This window comes from Amblyomma maculatum, chromosome 1 (assembly GCF_055883805.1).
Source record: "Amblyomma maculatum isolate TAMU_Amacu chromosome 1, ASM5588380v1, whole genome shotgun sequence".
Classification (NCBI taxonomy): Eukaryota; Metazoa; Arthropoda; class Arachnida; order Ixodida; family Ixodidae; genus Amblyomma; species Amblyomma maculatum.
Window position 1 is genome coordinate 344674884 of NC_139344.1, and position 23383 is coordinate 344698266.

The 23383-nt window shown below is 49.6% G+C and overlaps 1 protein-coding gene across 1 annotated transcript in view; it reads left to right on the top strand.

Moving 5' to 3' along the window:
- Positions 1–23383, top strand: part of LOC146207648 (uncharacterized) — a 629022-nt gene that overhangs the window by 578313 nt on the left and 27326 nt on the right. The window contains exons 8-11 of the mRNA XM_084589405.1: positions 3961–4071; positions 16381–16488; positions 18054–18139; positions 22973–23081. Coding sequence (XP_084445531.1) covers positions 3961–4071; positions 16381–16488; positions 18054–18139; positions 22973–23081 — 414 coding nt within the window. The remainder of the gene's footprint in view (positions 1–3960; positions 4072–16380; positions 16489–18053; positions 18140–22972; positions 23082–23383) is intronic.

Genomic DNA, 23383 nt, shown 5'->3' on the forward strand with positions numbered 1-23383 from the left:
CTTACTTCGTCGCCGTTTTTTTTCATGGGTATGGGTCCCGGAATTTGGACTATAACCTACGTCGTTTGCAGTCTTACACTGAAATAAAGCCGGCTGTGATTAATCTACCTTTAGTAAGCTTCCTTTATGAAATCGAAACACCTTGCTATGGGGAACGGCCCGACGTGGAAAATGCAGTCGTGGTGTATGCGAAGGCTGACTGTGTTTGCAATGGAACAATTTTTTCAGCTGATCCAGCTGCGTACCTTGCGAGCTGGATGTCGTGGCTCCCGATTTCACCTGACTTACAAAAAAGTTACGCATGTAAAAGCGTTGCAGAAGTGGATACAATGAGTGGCTCGCTATTGAGAGTAGACCATGCAGTACGCGTGCTCGTAACAAAATGTGAGCAGTTCAGCCAAGAGTAAGCCAACCGCCGTCAGTAATCGACCAGAGCGGCTAAGAGTGCCTGGTGGTGACAGTGGTTTATTGAAACAAAAAAAAAAGGGGGGGGGGGGGGGGGGGAGTTTTTTTCTTTTGAAAGAAAAGAATGTTGCCCAGCGTGACATTATCTAAATTCTTAAGCACCCGAGCTGTGGCAGGCGGAAATAAATTGAACAGAGAGCAGATAGCGAGATGTATACCTTGGGGAGCAGTAGCAAGAAAAAACGGGCGTATATAGCTTTGTATTTGTACAGTACCTGCACATTACGCCTCTACATGGGCTCAAATTCCTGTACATGGTTTCCTTGACGGAACTTTCTTTCGATTACGGTTCTTCCGCGCTCAATGTTATGCGCTGTCTAATCTCTACGTGTTTGTTCCCCTTTCCTTCCTGGAAAGACCCAGTTCCGACTTCAACAAAAACAGCTTCACGCATGCGTTCGACTTCGCGTTTCGCCCATTACGCTTCCGCGCCTTTTACACAACTTGCGGTTTCGCAGTTTCCTTTTCTGGTATCTCTTTTTTATCTCCTTCATTTTGCTTTTGTTGTATTTTTTCTTCCTCGCATAGGTCGGACATGTAGGCCGTCACTGCAGCGATCGCCTTAACCGGACCGAATGCAGCTTTCCTCCAAACGCGCCGCAGGCAGGGCGGTGCTCTGTTGTGTAGCGAAGGCTTCGTTATGTGCGTCGCTATTTAAAGACTCACAGAGGGTCCTGAGAACCGGCTCCCGCTTCCTAATTGTTAGTTGTTATCCGCGACCAGCCTCCGGCGCTTAGCGTATCGGAAAATCGAGAGCGACGTCTAACGTAAGCTGGTAATACGAACACTGCTGTACTATAGGCGGAAGCTATAGTGCCCTGCTTTCGGAGCTTGGGGCCCGATATGGGCTGTTGTGAAGCGTATGGAATGTGAAGAACTGATAAAAGCGGAATTAGCAATCATGAAAATCAAATGACGCCGCAGTTCGCACTTATGGCTTCTGCGACCTACTATACGTCTAACCGTATAGTTCGCTTTTCTTCGTAAGATGTTGTAATAACAGAGCATACCACTACTCTCTACGGCCAGAGAGAAAGGGTAAAGCAGCAAGTGACTATGCCGACACAACGACAAGGCGATAGTCGTACTCATAAAAAGCAGTCTAATACAGTCGCGTATTACAGCGAAGTAGTGCAAATGCTATGGGAATCGTTGACGTAACTCCGCTCTGACCAAGCAAAAGTATCCATTCATTTAGTCCGCAAAATCTGCAGCAGTGGCTTGTTCAGCGCGGTGTTTGTTCCAATTGTTGCTTCATTGCCTCAATCTCTCGATACTAGCAACCATTGTCTTCTCTTCGTGGAAGAGGACATTTAAGTTTCCATTAAGAAGTTTCACAAATCACCGTTTTGTAGGTAGCCGTCATTTTGTTTCACAGCGATTGCGTAGACTCGAAGATTTGTTAATATCTGTACTTGAAATGAAATTTATTTGCCTGGCACGTTTTGCGCATAACGGAAAATGCACCCTCTGGTAATGCTGCTGAAAATTGCTTTTCACGTTAATGATGAGTTGGTATAGAAGCGCAACTCGAGTTCACAAAAATCGAGTAGGCCCTATACGACTTATAGGAAACTTATTCGTACGCGACGTGCCCTGTATAACAATGTCGTGCAGTGGGGCGCGATAATATATATTTATGCGCCGCGTACAGAGGTTGCCAACATCGGTAGCTCAGTGCGCGCCTTGTGCACTGTTGCGGGGAGGATGCAAAATGTCGAAGCGAGGCCAGCACAGCACATATGCTTCCAGAGAGAAAGAAGTATATATGTATACTTTGAGGCGCACTTTTTGCGTCTTCAATGTAAGGAACCTTTTCCTTTGCGGCCTTTGTGCACCACCTAGCGAACATTGATTGCGGGTAAACAGAGTACGCGCCGCAACACGCTACTGCGTAACAAAAGCCTGAGCCCATTTGTCGACACGCGATAAAAATCATCGCACGACAAATGATTGTCCAAGCCACCAGGAGAAGGCCTTCGTTTGTAGAGGCTTGCACTGGCGAGTGTTTGCCCCGAGGAACAATGTTATACCACCGCCAACGTGTGAGGAAGGACCACGGAGCAAACAAGCGCCGCTGTCCCAACGCCACAGGCGTCGGCCTGTGTAGGTACACAGAGAGGTGTCTTTATTGTGCACTCAAGGCCACTTTTGCCGTCGCTTCCGCAATGAGAAGACTACGAACGGGGCTAGTGATGAGGAGGCAATGCGTCTCAGCGATCCGGAAAGGGAGATGAAGAAATAGGGAGGGGGGGGGGGGGGGCGTGTGGCCACTGCTGCTGACAACGAACACTGATTGCACAAGATTGTCGTGAGGACCGCATACTGCGAACGTGCTTGGAGCCGCGGACAGTTACGGCGAGGTGTGCGTTCCTCGTGTGGGCGACACGAATTTGTGCGGCTCTCTCCAACGGCTAGCTGAAATGAGGCCGCAGCGCGAAGCTCGTGCCTTCTCATATACACACCGGAAGACGACGACGGTCACGGCGTGACGATGCGTGCTTGGACACCTGAACGCGTTCTGATGGCGCGCGCCCGCGCGCATGTGCGTGCTGTGTGGACGGACGAATTAACAGGGACCGCCACGCATTCGTGTCGTTCGTGACCATCTCTTGCCGCAGAGTTTCACCCCGGCGCGGCCACACAGTGACCTTTCTTTGTGGCTGTCAAGTGTGCGTGTACTTAAATTCTGATGCGTCACCTCAAAACTTGCGGTGCGGTCGATCTCAATGAGCGTGGAGCCGTTATGTTCGAGCCGTTCTCGCTAGCGTTATCTGCCTTAACGTAATAAAACGAGCGAGCACAGCACAGCTAAACAGCTAACGTATTCGGGCACTGCGAGAGAGAGAGAGAGAGAGAGAGAGAAATGCGTAAGGTCAGAGTACGTGAAGAAAGGCTGGATAGGAAATTTACACTCAGTATCTCGATTTCCTAAACTTTGAATCGGTCGTTTCTGCTAAGTTGTCTGTTGACCAAAAACGGGCCACGGTAATCAGGCGTCCAGTTTTAGTAAGTGAAAAGCAATTAAAAAAAAAATAACTCTTCATCACAACACTGTGTTGAGAATAGTGTCATGGCATATATTTCTGCTCGTGTCTCGGAGAGTTTGCGTTGACAATGAATGTTTCTTTGCAAGCTGAAACGACCTCAAACGACTTTTTATTACGAAATAAATTGTTGATTTCCCCTTCGGATTGTAATTTCAAGAGCGAAGACAAAACGCTGACTCATGAATAATCTGTAAATTAATGCATTTTGAAGCTGTATCAGAGGTGATCATTCAATTAGGCGTTCAATCGCAAATTGTAAAAACGGCCTTGTTTGCATGAATGACGAAAGCAAGAGGCGCGAAGTGCGCACATTAGGCAACGATTGGTTCAATAGTTTCTTCGCTGGTTTTAAAACATCTGCTCATATCGTTTTGCATTATTTCTCGCGTAACAGCGTCGCTTTCGGCCTTGCCCGCTAATAGGTTTTCTTTGTTTATTCCCGTAGTTGGAGCGCCTGCTGCAGTATGAGCAGTACCTGTCGCAGCTGGCCTCAGCGACACCCAAGCACCATCCAGACTACAACGACCTCACCAAGGCGGCGCAGAAGGCAAAAAGCGTAAGTATACATTTGCCCTTGCCATGCAAGTCAGCCCCCACATGCCTGACAGAACGAACGCTGGAGACATGAAGTTGGTGTCCAGACCTCGTGACGTCAAGGCCATGATAAGCATCGTTTATCGTATTGTTGTGTCTTCGATGACCTCTTGTTTCATGAGAAAAAGATAAGGACAAAATCGAGCGTGGTCGCACAGCATAATCTAAATAGGGCACAATTCGTCGGCACCGAGCTGCCAAGTTTTGAATGACGTGCCCTGTAGGGAGGCGAGCTTTTTCTGCTACACGACCGACGCTTTAATGAAATCACGCAACGCCATGCGCTTTAAATGAATCGTGAAGTTTTCGCCATATTCGAGAACACATAATAGGATTCGCGTGGAACCGATTATCATGATGTACGAATTGAAACTCACGAGTCACGTTCCACATGGCGTTTCACGTTCACGTTCGGAGGAATCGCAGGCGGTCACAAGGTTGCGTTCTCTATCATCTGATTTAGCATCCGGAACGCCAGTGCCTCCTTCAAGTGAGTGTACTGACGTCACAGCAGGCGCAATGCCGGTCAACTGGCCTACACTGACCGGGAAATGTGTATGTGTGGTTCGCCACCACGGCGTACTTGACGTCACGTGCAAGCCGTGTATTTATTCGGCTAAGATGTGCACGGAAGCGTTTATTTGCAGCAGAAAAAAGAAAAAAAAAAAAAAGGCGGTAGGAAGTGGCTCAGTCGGCTCCTGGCTCTTCTGTTTCGGGATAGGGACTTGATTAAGATTTTGGGGACACGATAGTTAGAACCAAAGGCACTTCCCCTCGCTATCTCCCTATTCCTTTGATTTCCCCCCGGTCGCAGCTCGGGTGCTTCCGATTTTAGATAACATGCAGTTGTCGCGGCCGGCAGCATTCTTTTCCTTCCTTTTGTTTAATTATTCAATAAATAACCACTACCACCACCAACTACGCGGGCTTTCAAAATCCATGCCAAAAATGAAAGGTAGACACCGCGGCCGTGAACCGCAGGTGGTTTGACCCACTGGTTGAGAATTCACGCGGAGGAATACCCGAAGGGGAACAAAGGGCGGCTGGGCATCTCAGTAAGATGTGCTGGGCGTCGTCTGTGTTGGAAAGGCAGTGGGGCAGGGAAGGAGGGTTGCACGAATGGGTTTAGATGGCTTGTCAAAGGTGCAGGGAGAGAAGAGTGCCTTTGGAGGATGACCCCAGTCAGGGCTTTCGCGGCGTCTCTGGATGGGGGAAGAGATGAATAGAGACGGTGACGGAGCGTCGCACTAGTAGGATGGAGGCACCTCGGTGGCAACCCTGTAGTCCGGCAAGCGCCCTATTGCTGCCAAGTGTCGAAACGTAGTCTCAACAAAAAGCTCAAACCGACGAGCAGGTCTTCGAGCACAAACAACCGCATCACCATTTGCGCACGTCTCAATAGGAGCAGAACCAAGGCTTGGGTAAACCCCCTCCCCCCTTTTCCAGTGGTTTTCGAAGACAGGAACTGCCTTTTCCTGCACAAGCGTGATGTGCAGTTAACGTCACTAAAGCTGACGCAAGAGAACGAAAGTGAACAAATTGGAATTAAAGAGTGCAACCCAGACTGTCGCTGGTGCAAAAAAAAAATATTTCCTATACGTGCTGCAAGTATATGGCAGCAGCTGGCTTTGGTAACGCAGTGACACGCATTGTACGGCTTCGCATTCCTCTCGTCTCCTGTCTCTCTACTTGTGACCCCCACTCCTTACCATGGTTCATCACAAGGAGCAGAGTATTAGGAAGGGCTAACGACAAAGCCCTCTACAGGTTTTCACGTTTTTCTGATTTTTTTTTTTCCTCGCTACCGCACCAGCAGCAAAACCAGTGGCTACGCAAATAGTCCGCAAGAAGAAAAACAGGAGGCGTATCACTACGCGCTCGTTCTGTAGGCGAGTGGTTCCTGCCGAAACGGGCTCTATTCCGAGCATACACGTTTGCAATAACATGCTTCGCATGCTTAGACATCTTCACAGAACGGATCTTATAGAAAAAATGCGCAGCAAAGAACCATTTTTTCAAAAAGATGCGCAGCGCAGAGGGCACAGCCAGCGCCATCTGGTGGCACAGCTGGCAAGGTTGCGGAAAAGCAAAACGCGGCACGAACAAAAACGACATGAAAAAACATACAAATTAGCCGAATCCGACCTTTGCTCCCAAAAAAAGGTGCTTTTTATGAAGTTGATGGCAAATGTAAAATGTATTAAGCTTGCAGACAAAGCAACTATCATTTTCTCTCGTCAAGAGCAGGCACTATTTTTTATCGCGGATGCGGAGAGCGCAAACAAGAGCTGTAGCTTTGGTAGTGTTGCACTTGATGTATGAAACGGAGTATAGTCTGTGGGAAAGAGCAAGAAGGGAAAAAGGAGGGGAGCAGGTTAGCACCCGCTTTTTTAATGCTGCTCGTTTCCAAATTCCACCTACTGCTCTCGCGCCCTCAGGGCTGCAGCTGTTGCTGCTTCCATCGTAGTCTTTCAGCGCTCGCTGTAAGCGAATTACGCCTGGCCCCATAATTAGTGGAGACAGGCGAGAGACGAACCGAGCGAGCGTTCGCTCTGCAACCCTGTAATCGCGCCGCGAAACCGGAGTACTTTAGACCGCGCTTTTCGGAGCTTCGCACCGGATTTCTGAGGCATTACGACTGATGGAATGCCTCTTCCAGTTGGCACCTATTTGTCCGGCCTCTTCTTTCCAGCCTGTGGACGGCGAGCCTAACAACAACAACAACAACAACGCATTTTTCTGTTCCCGCAAGTCTGACGCGAGGCCATGAGTGGGTCTTTACTTTCGGTTCCAGATCCCGCGGAGTGGCTCGCGATGTAGGCGTTTCTTTTACTGTCCGAGAAACGTTTAGTGTCATGTGACTTTAACCCTTGTTCGGGCTTTGTTGTCGTGGATTCATTTGCTAACTTTATGTGGTTCTGTTCAAAAGCATTGCATTTATGAGCATGCGGTGTTCCACAGTACCCATGGCGATGTAGCGTGGGGCCTACGGCTAGCATTTGCGGAGGGCACTCATTTTGCCTGGCCTAATCTTAGCAATGATTAATGCCACCCTTCATCTCGCATAAACTAGACCCATAGCATAGCGCGATCCGCTAATGTGATCCGCTTTAGTGATTCACCTCTGCGTATGCGCAGATCCCGTTGAGGGCACCAGATGGGGCCACGTGGTGGCCGCCGGCGCGCGCGATTTTCCTACCGGGACCAACCAGCACGTGTGCACTGGCGGCCGCTGTAGCGGATCACGGTTTGCCAGTGTTGCAGTGGGGATAAAGTATATGTTATACGTCTGTCACGGGCAATCCCAAAGCCTATTAAGGCAAAGGCCGTCGAAATTTTCGAGGGTCGTCGAGATGCACCGCTGCCACAAGGCCAATTTCAATGACCATTGAGCAGTGAGCGTGTTATCCGACAGATGGCGCCACGGGTAAGAACATCCAGTAAGAAATATGAAGTGAAGCAGGATCAAACGAGGCGGATATCGCACTGAGAAATTGAAAGCTCGTTCGGAGGAGGACATTCAAATACCTTACAGCTCGGCATAATGTGGAGCAACGATGTAGTAACGATGCGCAGTTGCCGCATTCATTTTACGCCATCGATGCTGCCACAGCTCGGTGGTCGTCTTCGCCGCGTTTGTATAGTTGCTATCGTTAGGAGCACTTTCGGGGCCCTTCTTGGTCTCGGTTGTCGCAAAGAGCGCTCATAGACGAACATGAGCGAAACTCTGCAGCAGGCCCCACTGCCACATAAGAACAACCATGAGCGAAACTCTGCAGCAGGCCCCACTGCCACAGAAGAACAGCTAGACACCCTAGACCAGCGTCAGTTTGTTTACATCTGAACACCGCGCGTTTACATAGCGATCATTTTTACTCCCGAAAAGCTAGTTGATGAACTGGTGGTATACATAATTTAGTTCAGGAGATATTTTGTTTGTTTTAAGTTCGTGATGTTTTTCTCCTTATGTTGAGTGCGGGGCAGCTCTCAATGTCCCTTGAAGTTCCGAAGGTCAATCGTGGACCTTAATTGGTCAGTGTCGGTCGAGTTCAATTGTCAATGAAGAGCACCGTGTGGCAGTTCGATCTACATCGATTCAATGCGCATCGACAATACACCTGTGACAGGGGTATTAGTCAAGGAATTGCTCCATCAGAATTTGACTGGGGTTTGGCCGGATTTCGCAGAACGCACACGTGTTCTATAGTACGGACGTCGAACATGGTAAACTTAAATGCCGAGTACAGAACTGAGAAAAAATTCTCGAGTGGACGATTAGCGGAAATCTGTAAGTTTTCTTCTTCGCAAAGCTTGTTTTCCAACCGAAACGTTTCCTTCGCAGTCTACGCTCTCGGATTCTTTGATGAAAAGGAAAGATTCAAGTTCCCCTTACTGCATAAATTTGGGAATGCTTCCAGTTGACCAAGATAGCTCGGTTAGAGGGTCCAATTGGTTAAAATGCGCACCTAGAAAGTGAAGGCGATGGAGGATTGTCTTGCGCCTCTCTCCTTGGGCGTGACCGGTTTTGGCCGTTCATTACGCTTTCTCCTTGCTCTTTGTAGTTCTGTAAAAATAACGAATCGATTGTGCGCGTGCCTTCCAGGACTCGCCCAGAATGACTTGCATACCCCCACCCCTGGCCATCAAAGCACATTAGGCTCGGCAGTAGGAACGAGCCTAAGGGAGAATCTGCTTCTGGGAACTATAATTGTTGGTTGGAAAGCTAGCCTCCATATATACTGAAGTGTATCGAAGCACACTTGTACAGTGTAGACAACCTGCTGTGTTCACGAGAGGCAGTCGGGCAGGATTTTCTTTATTCAAGGTAGAAATTGAAGCAAATCTGCTGACGTAGCTTGCACAGCGAAGCACGGTAATTATTTCCGCGAACATTAGCAGCGCTTGTGTCAAGACAGTAGCGTAGCCAGAAATATTTTTAGCGGGGTGGGGGGTGGGGGGGGGGGGGGTGGGGGGGGGGCGTTATACGCCGTCGGCATAAGAAACTAGGGGCGAGAAAAAAAAAAAAAGGTCGAAAGGAAGAGGGAGAGTAGGGGGGGGGGGGTGCAGTGCTCCGAAAAAATTGGGGGTGTTCTGACACAAACTCCTCCCTGGCTACGCGAACTCATTAAATCGCAAAGAGCTAAAACCACACATACCTATTGCAGACGCTGGTCGCACCGCTTGTAACAGTATTGATGGCGGGGCTTACTCACTGGAGTAAATTGACGTTATTACGTAATAACGTCCTTCCTAAGGCGGCCTGTACTCGTCCTGTTTGTATGCTAGCACTGCAGTATCTGTATTCCCGACTGCTCAGGACATCGCCTTATGAAGCATGGACGCCTCGATCAGCTCCCTACTTCTTTGCAAGATGGCTTGTGTGCGCAAGCGGGCAACAAATTGCTGCTTAAACTACTTATGAGCGCTCATAAGTAGTTTAACAAGCAGCTACATTACGCGCTGTTGGGCGCGGTGCAGTAAAGAAAATATACCCTCAGTCGAAAATTCCAAATGCCGAGGGTACGGCAAGCGTTCACTGTATAGAGCATCTGTCAGAACTGTTCCTTCGTCAGGTTGTTGGCTAATCGCTGTGCCTGCGAGTCTGTCGCGGGGCTTCCCCTAGCAGGATTGCGCGACCGGGCGCCGAGGTCAGAGAGAGAAGCGGGGCAAAGGGAGAGGAGGCCAACGTAGTAGAGTTTCAGCTTAAGAACCACCGGAAGAGTTTTGAAGTGGCCTCTCCCTGTACTGCCGCACCTTATTCGTTTCTTTTATTACTAACCGCCTCTCTCTGTGATCACGAAGACTGCAATTTGGCTGTCAGCGCCGCATCGCGGCAGCCACGTTTGTGCTTGTGATCTTGCCGTACGATCGAAGGTTCACCTGACTTCCGATGGCTTGAGAGAACACGTGACGAAAAAAAAATAAAATAAAAAGAACAACTAAAGGGTTAGAGTGCAAAAAGCGAGAGAGAGGTGTGTGCGAAGAAACTAAATCACAAATTAGTAGCGGCAGTTCGGGGAAGACGACCCGCATTCGGCTAGGCGCGTGCACACATGCCTCGAGTGGTGGTGGGGAATTACGAGACCTTCTCGGGATCTTTACGGCGCGTCCGCGAAGCGGTTACACACGCGCTAGCAGAAGGAGAGGAATCGCGGTAAACTTCACACGGGAGTTGGGCGGAAATTAAAAAAAAAAAAAAGTCAAACGACGCATTCGGAATGTGTGCGAATGGAACCTTTGGGATACAATCTGGTTAGCGAGAAATACAGAAACGCGCGTCTCCACGAGCGGGGGGCGCCCGCAGCGCGCGCCGCATATGACCCTGTTCGCTTTTAAACTGCCCTCTGCCCTGCCGTCTATTTCCAACGCACACTTTCGGCGTGAGCGACCAGCACTTGCGGTACACTCCCAGTCTATCACCCTACTCCGCACCGAGCCTACACAGCTGCTTTCCGACCGCTGCCAGTAGACGCGTGAAAGTGAGAGCGCGCGCCGGCACTTTCGCGCTGTTCGCGTGAGTGTAATAATTCTAACCACTAATGGATGTGGGAATGCAAAACAAAGGAAGAACTGATAGGCGCGCGAATGAGTCTGCTGAGAGAGAGAGAGAAAGGGCGCAAGTCTTAGAACGTAGGAAAAGCCATACGCGCGTAATGGGCTCCACAGTGCTGCTGTTGTGCCCCTGCGATATATCGCTCGTTCTCACGCGCATTCAACAGCAGCGGCATGGACCCATTGCTCTCCCGGTGGGGCGCTGTTACGTAATTTGAGTCCCCCTCCTCCGGCCACACTTGCGTACTTGTGGGGCCATTGTCCCGCGGACTAGATTTCGCGTCGAACAGTGGCGGTGGCGGCGATGTTAGCTGGGAAGTATACGGCCGTTTCTCACTGGGTGCAATCGACGCCGTACGGGCAGCGTAATGCGGATCGGGTCATAGGTATCTCTAGGGGGCGGGGCACGCGGCCAGCGGCTCTAACGCGACATCGTTTGCGGTCCCGTACAACGGGTCGAGAAATCCTTGATCTGTCGAAAAGGTTGTGACGTCACACGCAATTGCCGGTGAATAAAACAGCAGAAAGAATGCGATTATAAACTCCGAACGTGAATGAAACGTCGTGATGACATGCAATGATTTAACGTGAATTAATTGCGCCGAAATGAGAATTGGGGTGATTAGTACGTTATCAAACATGCGACTGCTGGGTCGCGAATTCTATAGATACGATAGTCCTAGGCAAACGAGTCATATCAGTTCGACTTGGTTAAAGACGGTCCTTTTGTGTAAATAATAATTATGCATGAAAAAGAAACAGTGCCTGAGTTCGTGAAGGGGGCGTATCCCGCCTTTTTTTTTTTCGAATTGACAGCATTCAGTTCTAATGCTGATAGAAAATCGATGCGGCTTTATTGCGATGGATTGCAACATGTTGAAATCTCTTCATTCTCCCTCACACAGACACACTCTGAGGAATTGAAATACACAATGCGAATTCCCCCCAAAAAAAGAACAAAACAATAACGCATCTTTTACAGATCGGTATACGCACTAGGCGCGGCGAAAGAATGCATGGGTCAATAAACTACTCGACAAGCGCCCGTGTGCATCACAGTGCGCACATCATGGTGCTTCTCCTGACATTGTCACCAAAATAAAGCAAACGCACTTCTTCGACCGAATATTGAGCTCGGTATCGGGACGCATATTATGCAGCCTCGAAAGACGGATTCCCACGAGTGATGATAATTTTCCCAGCCTTACTGATGAACGGAGCACGGACGCCACTCTTATCTGGCTCGTGATGTGAACAGATAAATCAACTACTTCCCAAAGTATCGTTCGGTAGCCGATTGGTCAATTGCCATTTCCGCTACCCATCATCACACCGCTTCCTCTGACGTCAGACCAGCGGACAGTTTGTTGGCCAGCGCCATCAATCAGTTTTGCTTCTGCTGTCACTAAAGCTGTGTCTCGAGCGCCATGTTTGAAAGCGGTGTAATGGGCGACAGTTTCGACTGCGCTTTTCCTCGTTCGAACTGCGCGCTTTTCTGACGCCCATTCGTTTTTGAAGAGGAACGGAGCCAAACGGGCTCGGCCTTCGGGCCTTCGAGCGACGATGTCTTGCATGGCGTGGTTGTGCCATCGCATCCTCTGGAGCGCTCAGATGCCGGTGACGACGGTGAGATACGTTGTTGTTGTGGTCGGCGTTTCCCGCTGCCCTGTCGCGTCTTCTCATCTTCGCCCAGCCGCTTCGACGCGGTACTGTTTTGTTTCGCGCTATTGTCAAGAGACGAGACGCGGGCTTCTTCACTGGCTTCATACGCAATCCGAAACGAGTACAAAGACGGCCACTTTTTGGGAATCTAGCTGCTGAAGTTCCGTGTTAGCATGAGGTGTGAGGCGCCGCTTGTAAACACTGCCGCTTCTACGAACATGGCAACATGTTTTCAACCAGTGCATGCCTGAATAATCGCCGCTTCCCATTTTCAAAACTCGCCGCGCGGGTTGCAATTCATTTATCACTTTCGAACAGTGTCCCAAGGGCGAATAGCTGGTGATAAGTTTTCGATTCCCACGCAATGGTTAAACGCAGCTCGAGATGGCGGGGAAAGCTCAAAGTCCGGTAGGACTGAAGCCTATGCCCACTTTCAACGCTGGCTGGTCCGTAATTTTAAGCCTGTCGTGATGTTGAAGATTAAGCAATGAAATCACTTCGGTTTTGTATTCTTTTCTGTGCATGACGAAATAAATTGCCCCGTATATAATGTTATCCGCTCTTGTTGCGTAGATCCTCGAATACAATTACAGCGATGAACTACCAACTGAAGTTCGTTACATGTCTAATTTTTTTTCCGGCAGCGATGAGACGCCCCCTCGCTCAACTCTGCAGTCTAGCGCGATTTGAAAGTTTAAGGTTTCGGTCGCGAAGGGATTATCGACGATGGCTTGGGTTTCTTTGCCACCGGTGCATGCGTTGGTGCGCGCGTCGTCGCGTGCCAACTTCACAAATCGCTCAGAGGCGACAGGTGCTCGTTCTTTGTGACCGTGTCGCACGCCTGTCGCTCTTCTAATCGCTGAGCGACGTGTCGCGCGCTGAACTGTCTGCGATTCGCCGTTACCTCGGCTTAGCTTGAGTCGATGCGTCACGGTCGATAGCCAGGAATGTCGAAGAAAGAGTGACACGCGATTGACCAGGGGACTCGCGGAGGACCGAGTGCCCGTGTACGGCGGCACGCAAGTATACGGTCCCGCATGCAGCTGTGCTCGTTCGCGCATGCGTAGACGGTTCGCTTGATTGGCGTTGCTGAAAGAGCACCTGATGGCCCCCACACCAGCTTTTACTAGAGAGCCTACTTCTGCACGAACTAACGGAATCTCGAAATGAGGTTTATAATATTTGCCACTGCTAATTAAGTGGGCTCGTTCGCGCATGCGCAGATGATTTGCTTTATTGGCTTGGCTTCAAAGCAGCTGATGGTCACATGGACTGGCGAGCAGAATCTTGAAATGAGGCTTATTATATATTGGCCACTACTTTCTTATCTGAATGTACGAACTGCAATAACTAAGGGCAAGGCCGAAACAAATCGGCGGAATGCGTGACGTAGCAGCATAGCATAGTCCAACTAGGCTCCCATGAATGCGTGACGCAGCAGCTGTTTCGATCTTGCCCTTAGTTATCGCAGTTCGTACATTCAGATAAAAATGTAGTGGCCTATATATAATAAGCATCATTTCGAGATTCTGCTCGTCAGTTCGTGTGGCCATCAGCTGCTTTGAAGCCAAACCAAATCATCTGCGCATGCGCGAACGAGCACAGCTGTTTCGTACGTGGACGCGCGCGTGCGCAGGTGATGACGCTATACTTTCTCTCTGTTCCTACAGCGAACACTGTTCAGGATGGAAGGACCGAAGCGTGCAGGGCTCGTGCCGCACAAACCGCTTCTTTCCTTTTCTTTCTTTGCATGCCCGCGTACGCCACGAGTTTAGGCGAGGGTTTAACGGTAAGCGGCTTTTCGGGGTTGCGCGCGTTTTGTACTTCCCTGGCGTGCGCGAGAGCGAACTCTGGCGATTCTCGAAGGGGTCGTTGTCCTGATTGGCGGCACGCAGCGTTGCGCGCCGAAGCATTCGCGAGCAAGCTTTGTGTTGGGAACGTTTAGTAGTTGTTAAAGGCTGTGTACTGGTCTTTCCGTCGCATTGAGCGCATAGTTTTGGGGAGATCCCACATTGTGATTGGAAATTGCAGTGGAGGCGTTTTGGACTTATAAGTGCAGCTTCAGACCTCGTGGCCGCCTCATTCGATCTTGGCGCCTAGTTCCCAAGATAACAAGTTTTCGTCTTCTGCACTGTTTCTTTGAACACACCGACCGAAAATTAGCGATGTCGCTAATATTGCAGGTTTCAAAGTATCGCTTCGTACTTTTCCTCCTCCTTGGCCCTGCCGTGATGGTCGAGTGGTTAGGGCGCTCGACTCCTGCGCCCAAGGATGCGGGATCGAATCCCAGCTGCGGCGGCAGCTTGTCGATGGAGGCGAAAAGCAAGGTGCCCGTGTGCTCTCAGCGCATGTTAAAGAAACCCAGGTGGTCAAAATTCTTGGAGTCCTCCACTATGCGGCGTCTCTCATAGCCTGAGTCGCTTTGGGACGTAAAACTTATACGTGAACATATTTCTTTGCGCGCATGAACGTTGCATAATCACTAAGTCCGCCAATCAAATTAATGTGGCACAGCTGTATCGGGAGTGGATTGAATTGCCGCGTTTTGTGTGTAAGTTTGTGGAAACAGCGCCCTCCCGGAGCTCTAAAGTTTATCATTTCGGTATATAAATATTCGGTACAAGGAAACAATCTCAATGCGATAATAACCTAAGTATTTACTGCATGCGTCGATGCGTGTCCGAATTACTTATTAGCATTTGGAGTTTCACGTGGAAACTTTTCTTGATATGACAAATTTGTTTCCTTTTGTGTCTCGATCTACAATATTTATGCAGTAGAAGTAATCTTATAATGCTAGCTCAGCTCGTCTATTTGGCTGTAATCAACATCAGTCCCGCCGGGTTGGCGCAGTGGTTACGGCGCTCAACTACTGTGCCCAAGGATGCGGGATCGAATCCCGGCCTCGGCGGCCACTTTTCGATGGAGGCGAAAAGCAAGGCGCCCGTGTGCTGTGCGATGTCAGTGAACTCCGGCTATTCGAAATTTCCGGTGCCCTCCACTACGCAGTCTTTCATAGCCTGAGCCGCTTTGGGACGTTAAACCCCACAAACCAACCAAACCAAATCGTTAATTGGTCCTGCAGCAACCCTAATTTTGAGCTAGAGGTTTGTCTTTCTCTTTTAAATTCCTACAGTTCACATTCATAATTGAAGCCCAATTAAATTCTAGAACAGGGTCTTAATTGAGCACTGAATTGAGCAATTTTGCATCACTTTTCCATTATTTAATGCATGCGCTAGGTCGATCAGCGATAGTTTTCCTGGTTTGTGAAACTTTGATTGGAGTTTCGTGGGAATCTGCCTGGACTGTTGCGAGGAGCTTTGGTTTGAGTAACTTAAAAAGCGATCAGATAAAATCTGATAACGACATGCTGACCTAGCGCTGCAGATGTAGCGGGAAAGGACGCATCTGTTATTGTTAGCGTGATTCGCTGCATGCTTGCTATCGCTCTTTATCACTTTTTGCGTATGCAGCCTTTATCGCTTTCATTGTTTATAAATATACGGCATACCAGCTCAGAACACTCATCGATGGCGGCTCATTTTTAATCTCCGCTGTGCAAAACAGGGTACGTAACCCATGGCTCTGTGTGACGAAAGTGCTTTCGCCGGCTGCAACCTGCAAGAAATATTTCTGGTACGCTTGCAAAAGGACGTTGCGAGTTCATATCATTACGGAATAAGCTTTCAGTGCTGAATACAGAGAGAAGCTGCGCCGCACTGTTCCAAGGTGTGGCTTTGGGAGTGTCGCTGATGTGGACATATTTGCTACACTAGTCTGATACTTGTAACGTATACCCGAGACAAGATTCCAAATCTGGTGTGAGTCCCGACGACCAAGCAACATTCGTGCCGCGCGAATGTTTCGTTTCAGGTGGTTTTGCCTATTTTTCGCACGTGCCCAAAGTGTGGAATTTCAGTCAGTTTGTCACCTGGTGGTTTAGCTGGCCGATCTTGTGCATTTTGAAAGCGCGCGAGAATACTTGCTTTATGCGAAGTTTCCGAAGTGAACATTAATTTTTCTCTTGCTTCCTTTTCATATCTGCATGGCGCAGATGGTGAGAAGGAGCGACTCCAGCAAGGAAGAAACAGATCTCGACCGGATTCAGGACCTTTTCCCCAGTGACAACCTCCGGCTTCACGATCGCGACCCACTGTCGCCGGTAAGTGGGCCGAATTCCTTCCCCACCCCATCCATTCTTTTTTTTTTTTTTTTTTTTTCGCAGTCGTGGAAGTGGAGTGCAGATTGTGTGTATTCTGGAAGGACTGAAGTAATGTTTTACGCCGTGCACGTCTTCTACACTGAAAGATTCAGTGGCATCGGCGTCGAATGAACTTATCCCTTGACTTGCGTAGATAGTTCTGGTGCACGACGTGTAATGAAGGGAACACCGCGAACGAAGACACAGAAATAAAAAGACCGACATAACGCTAACTGAACATTTATTTCCATGTCATCATGTATAAATTCGAAATGCAAGCACCGCACACACACAAAACATCCCAGTGTTTACATTTTTTAGCCTGGCGTCACAATTTATATTCGATAGCACGGGAATACGAGTTCAGTTGTTAGTCAGCGCTGTGTTCGTCTACTATATTTCTTAATCTTACGTGTACATGTCCTAGTTCGCACTGTTCTCCGTATGATGCTTAGTCTAGCGCGCCAAAACCTCTTAACATCGACGTTAATTGCACTTTTCGCTATCCTTAGGGCAGGTTTAGCCGTTGAGACTGCCGAGTCCCGTCGCGCGCAGCTTGTAACGTTCCTGTTCTTCGGACGAATTCGTAATGAGGCATGACACCTTCTTCCGGCCGGGAGGCGCAACACGCACTTGCTGGGTGGTGCACCTTGTTCAGGCATGGTCGTCGGTATTACTTAACCTCCAACGCGGGCTGTCACGACCGCCCACTGAATTACAAGGCGGCAGTGTATGCGCGCGTCACTCTTCACCAGAAGCCGGGGGAGCGGCAAGTGTGGTCCGAGCCGCACGCTATGTGACTTATACATCGCGCTAGGTTGAAACAAGGTATCTAACTTAATGTTGTCGGGCGAGTCTGTCTTTCATCCCCCTTTACGAAACTGCGCAAACACAAACAGAAACTCGGAGGGAGCACAGCTACGCTTAATTGTGTTCTCTCCGTGCTTTTGCTTGTTTACTTATTTCCCAATGGATAAGGTATCCAGTATCGAGGCATCCGCGGTCTGTGGCGGCTACCGCCCAAGGCGAGGTGTTTGTAGTTCACCGCGTAAAAAAGCAGCCGTTCGAATGCGTCACCAGGCGGAGATGCTTCGCGGTGTGTGTACTATATACTACGTGCCGGCCTCTCAGGACCACCCCGCGTGGTTTCGCGGAAAAGGAGTGTTACCGGCGTTCCTGCCGAGCTTCTTTCTTTCCAATGGGCAGCTGGGCCGTCTTGGGCTTCTCCTGGTACTACGACGTCTCTTCCGGTCTTTCGCGCGTGCCTCGTCTATGACGGCACGCGCCGCCGAAGGTCACGTTTCTGTTTTTCTTTGCGAATTCTTATTTTTTATTTTTCGCTGATCACCGTATGTAGCAAAGGCCTGTTACGAATCCGCTTTATGAACATTCGTAATTCACTGGTTTCCGGTTTTGTCGTTTCGTTCGCGCCTTACAGATGGTTAGCTTCTTTAAGCCTTAGATGCTTGTATGTATGCTAATTTGTGACATTTTGACATGACCCTGTTTTCCTCTGTTCTTTTCAGCGGAAAGGGCTGCTCCGTACAAAGTCAGCAGCGGCTTCTAAGCTTCATAGAGCGCTGTCCGGGAAATCAAAGTCCGTCACAGACATGTGAGTACAACGAGGTTGTTGTCCCGCGCTGATATATGACTACATGACTTCTGGGGTGAACTTGCCATCGTAGTTGTTGGGCAGCCCCATACCCCCCCCCCCCCCCCCCACACACACACACACACAGCGCTCACTCTCAGCTGTAGAACATTAATATATAACGGACCGTCAAACACCCCACCCCCTCCTCCTATAGGAGGCTGCTCTTCTAGCCATGCAACCTTCAGATCAGTTGCAGCTGGTCAAGTGGGCTAAGCTAGAAGGAACAGCCAGAGGGTTCCTGGACTAAGAGGTCCTCCTGGGAGTGTTTGCATTTTTTTTTTTATTGAAATAAAGTTTTTTCCTCCTCCTCATCCTCCTCTGAGTAGCACAGCGGACTGGGTGTCACCATGGAGGAAGGGTGTCACAGCTATTGCGGATGCGGTTTCGGATAGCAAGCGATTCGTCTTTCTGTAGTATATTGCGCTAACAGTCGGCTTGGTTCCTTACTTACAGTTGGATACATATTTAACTGCAACCAACACAAAGGAAGGAGCAAAGCCACCCCTGCCGTGTTATCCCGTCCTGATGCCATTGTCAAGCGGGTTTTTATTTATTTATTGCGTTGTTCCAAGCTTGGAGTCAGTCGCTACGCCCAGGTATTTGCACGCGGGGACCTGAGCAATGAAGACGGCGCCACACATTTATTGTTTCCTGAGGCTCGGAGCGTTTACGACAGCGCGCGTGGGTGCGTACGATACAGCTCTGCGCTTATGGGCCTTCTTAGAAGCGCCATTTCTGGGCGCCCTCTCGGGGGGTGCCTTGTAATTGCGGAAGAACACGCGCTCCCACTCATGCACTTCTGGGCGCTCTTGGTCCCTCTCGTGCTCAAAGTTCGCCGCCACTATAATGAAAGTGGGGGGTGGCAGAGATGCCGATCATTTTCACCGCTCAGACCCTGTTTGCAGGCTTCACTGATGACGGGCGGCGGGGGTGGTCGCTGGTTTTTGTTTCTCCCGTGAATTGCACGTGCCACGCGGACCTACTATGTAGCTCCGCGAAGGCGGCGCGCCTTCGAGGAAGAGGAACGCCAAAACAAAGGTGCGACGAGGGTGAGGAGGATGAGGAGAGGTGCGTGAAGGCGCGAGACCGTCCCGTCCATTACGGCGCCGGGGTCCCCCTACCGCGCTGGGGTGGTTGAGGAAGGGGCGGGGGTGGGGCTACCTGCCTGGCAGCACCCCCTCCTGCTGCTGCTGCACGCGTTGGCGTGAGGTTCCCTCGAGGGGTCAGGTGTGGCGAGCGCCGGCACAGCTGGGTGGGCGCGAGGGGCGCCCATGGGCGACCTTGGGGAAACGTCCTTTCTCCGGGGATGCCCGCTGTCGTTTTTGCCGTGGGGTCCGCGTTCGAGGAGGCGTCGATGTAGGCCAGGGGTCCCCAGACACACGGCCTCCGTAGCTATGTGATGCGTGCCGCCGACTCCAAAACATTCCAGCCTTTGTTTCGAAAGCACGTGCTAGCTTCACGAGTCAGCTTTACCACCAGACTGGCTTTCCAACTGAAATAAACTGAAAAGCTTCCTCCCCGGACGGTCGTGTTCATTGTGGAAATGAAAAGAGGTATTAGGCTCCTTAATCTGCTTGAACTTCGAATGGACGTCAGCTGCCTTCGAAAGCGAGGCGCCGGTCAACATATCCTCTTTCATCTCCAGGTGTGCATTTTTTGTTTTTCTTTCGAGGATAAGCGACTGTGGTAATTCTCACCGAGCCATTCAGAAGGCGACCTTCCAGCGCTTAGGTAGGGGGCAGCTCGCGCCGCTTTACTTTTCCAGGAAGTATGGGAAGGTCTAGGAAAGAGATGTTTTGGTTGATTTTTATTTTACTGTTTTTAATTCTGGCATTGTTGATATTGATTGAGACCCCTGATGTATCCGATGGGGTAGCGACGTGTTTTATACGCGCGCTGACCTGCTTCCGACTTCAGGTTCTCTAAGAGAAAGACGTCTTGTCTTCGACAGTCGGGCTTCCCCGTACCTCTCCTATCTCCCTGTCGGAATCGGAACACTGACCGACGCTGGGAACTCGCGTCTCAGCAGCTGTTGTCGAAAACCATTTCCAGTAATCGGTGTCAGCGTCGTTGGCGTTATGTGGCAGCGAGTCCTATCATGTGCTTTGTTCGTCCTAGAGAGTATCTGTCAGTTAATTATCGCCGTTCCGCTGCCATTCCACTGCTTTTCGCATCGACATCAGAGTCTTATCTGTGGCGTTCCTTTAGGCAGGCGTTGCGCGTTAGTCCCTTTACACAACGGGGCACATTCGTTCCACTCGCCTCACGAGCGGGCAAAGAAAAGATGATCTGCCTGTGTACCGATGCTTTTTTTTTTTTTTTTTGCATGCTGCATACTAAATAATTATGAATTGAACTGCTCAGAATATTTTTTTTATCGGTTGCTATTAGCTTTTACTGGGGTTGTTTGCATTTTTCACAAGTATGGGTGTACAATTCGGAGAGTAGCATAGTGACGGGAAGCATTAATTAAAAAAAAATATTCAGCCTTCTAGCCTTCTCTCCTTCAGTCATCTGACTCATAATAATTTTTGGAAGCAACTGTCAATCATAATACAAGTTTTCTTATACGTTGGAAAAACTGAGGTACAGAGTCAAACCAAATTTTGAGGTGTTAAGGTTTTGCGAAGTTATTGTTTCAAACCCTAACCATTTCGGTCATTTGGCTTCCAGAGCTATATTGTGTGCAGTTATACCATTTGTATGCATCCGAGACATCCGTGCAACCTGTGACGTGCGTAGGCTATCGAGGCTTTGGTATTTACTGGAGCGCGATAAAATATCGGACAATATTGCTTGCTTCCTAAAGCCGGGATTGGGTAAGCGCCAACAACCGGCACCTTCGGGGCGAAATTAGAGAGAGAGAAAAAAAAATAATTTGGCGGAAATGAGTTGTCTGGTACGTTCAACATGAGGTCCGGTTAGGAGAACAGAAATGCAGCGGCATGTGTTCTACTGGCGTACATTTTGTGAACGGAAAGACTCGGGGATGAGTGTCAACCTAAACTGAGAAGGCGTGCACCTAAAATGAAACAAAAATAAAAAAAAAAACAGTTGCAAATACCTCGGGCGTTTTCACTTTTCCGCCGCGGTGTGCGAGTGGCACGCGCGTGGAGTCGATTTTGGTGGCGGCCTGCCTAACCTGTAGCGCGCATGGAAAGAGGTCTGCTGACAAGCAGGCTGGAGAGAATGGCGCGCCCGCCAGGAAGAACGAACATAGGGAGGTGGAAAGAAGGGGAGGCGAAGGCCGTTCAGGTCCTTCGAAGCGGCTGCCCACTTGGCTCCGTGGGCAGAACGTTGGCCGCCACCACCGCCTTTGCTCGGACCTGACCGCAAGCATCGGGATTCCCTTGCGTAATCGCGACCGCGCTGTAGCCTCTTTTCGAAGAGCTGCGCGGTATTTCATAGTTGCTCGCGGACGATGGACTCGCGGACGATGGCCGTGCCTGCGCTGATGATGGTTGCCGAGCGCTCTTCGTTTTCGCAGAGCGCTTTGATTGAACCGCGGTTGCGCGACCAGTGCCTGTGCGGTTTGGCCACGAGAGCGCTTCGCTGTAAGCACACATCTGTCAGGTCATATCTTCGCTTCTGGGCTGTTGCTCAGCGCCGCTACAAACGTTCGTGTTCTTTCGGATTCGTCCTCCTCTTTCTCGCTCCGTTCGATCGGAGAAAGAGAATGCCTTAGTGGCTATGGCCTCGAGCATTATTGAATCATCGGTTGATTGATGAATCCTTGCAACAAAGGGAGTCTTTGTGCGCACGTGCTCGTTCGGTGAGTCGCTACTCGCGTTGTAGCCGTTTCCGATCGATGCGTTATGACACACGGCCTGTCAGCGTATATGTTATTACGGAGTCTAATAGATATCGTTTCAAAGCTATAAACCATGTTGTTATATTGACTCTGTTACTTTATCAGTGAGGGATACTTGCTTGATGTATGCGTACCTACACCAGTGGCAATGATTTTTAAAGGACTAAAGACGCTTAATTTTGCTGTTTTCTGCTTTCAAATGATGCGTTAGTGACATTCGCCTTTGAGGGCTAAATAATTATTTCTTCCTTGGTGCTGTTTCGGTTTCATCAACTGAACGATGGCTGTGATGGCTCAACGAGGACATGTGAGGCACGAAAAGACTGCAATTTAATCGTTGATATGTAGTTGAAATTCAATTTACTGTAATACTTTACCCGTCCTCTTGCAAGAGCTGGAACACATGTCATCGTTCGGTTGGTGAAACCGGGACAGCATAAAGAAGGAATTAAATTAATCTGTGGTCTTAAGAGAATGCCACGAGGTGACCCGTGTACACTGCCTAATGCATTATTTTGGAAAAAACAATGTGTACTGCTTGAAATAAAGCGATTTGGAGTGCTTGAGTGAAATTGAGTATGTATATTGAAGTCTGTAATTAGTATTCCTGCCAAAACCGAGGCGAAATGTATACTCGAGTCAAAACAAGCGTCTCGCTACAGCTGCCGAGAAAATGAGACGTGCTTTTTTCTTTTTTCTTTATGGGGCAGCGAGAGATGAAATATTACCTGCAGAATGACACTTTCGCTGCATGCGAAAGGGCGTCGCCGCCGCCATTACGTCTTTCATCGCGATTTTCTCGCCCAATATGATTCACACGTTGCTACTGCGTGAGTGCGTGAGTAATATTGCGTTGCGTTCATCGCTGACTGCCGTGCCCAAGAATGAGCGCCGTTTCGCTTTCCCGCAGCGAAAACCTGTTTTGATTCTTTAAGGCGGGTACGCTTTCTTGCTAATTTTCGCAACCCTCTTCCCCGCAGGGCATCACCGGGCAAAGACTGCACCGCCGTGTTCCAGGATGGGAGCAGGTCGGCCGGCGGCAGCTGCGCGCGCTATTTCATCATGGACGGGCCGGCCCAGTTCTCCATCGTAAGCGCCTTTCGATGAGTACGCCGTGTGACCACATACGTATTCCGCCTTCTGCGCGGTGCATTTGTTGTTGTCCTCGTTACTCGCGATCAGCTCCAAGCGTTCCATCCAATGTGGTTTCAGCCAGAAGGGAGTAGAATGGGTGTAAATATGCACCTTTGTAGTACTACGTTGTCATAAGCACTACTCTCTCAAAAGGCCATTTCGCAGTTACACCCTAAGAAGCTTAAGAAGGAGCAACCATAGGTAATTACGCTCTCCGCAGCGGCCTTTTTTCGAGGGAGGTGAAGCGGAAAAGCACT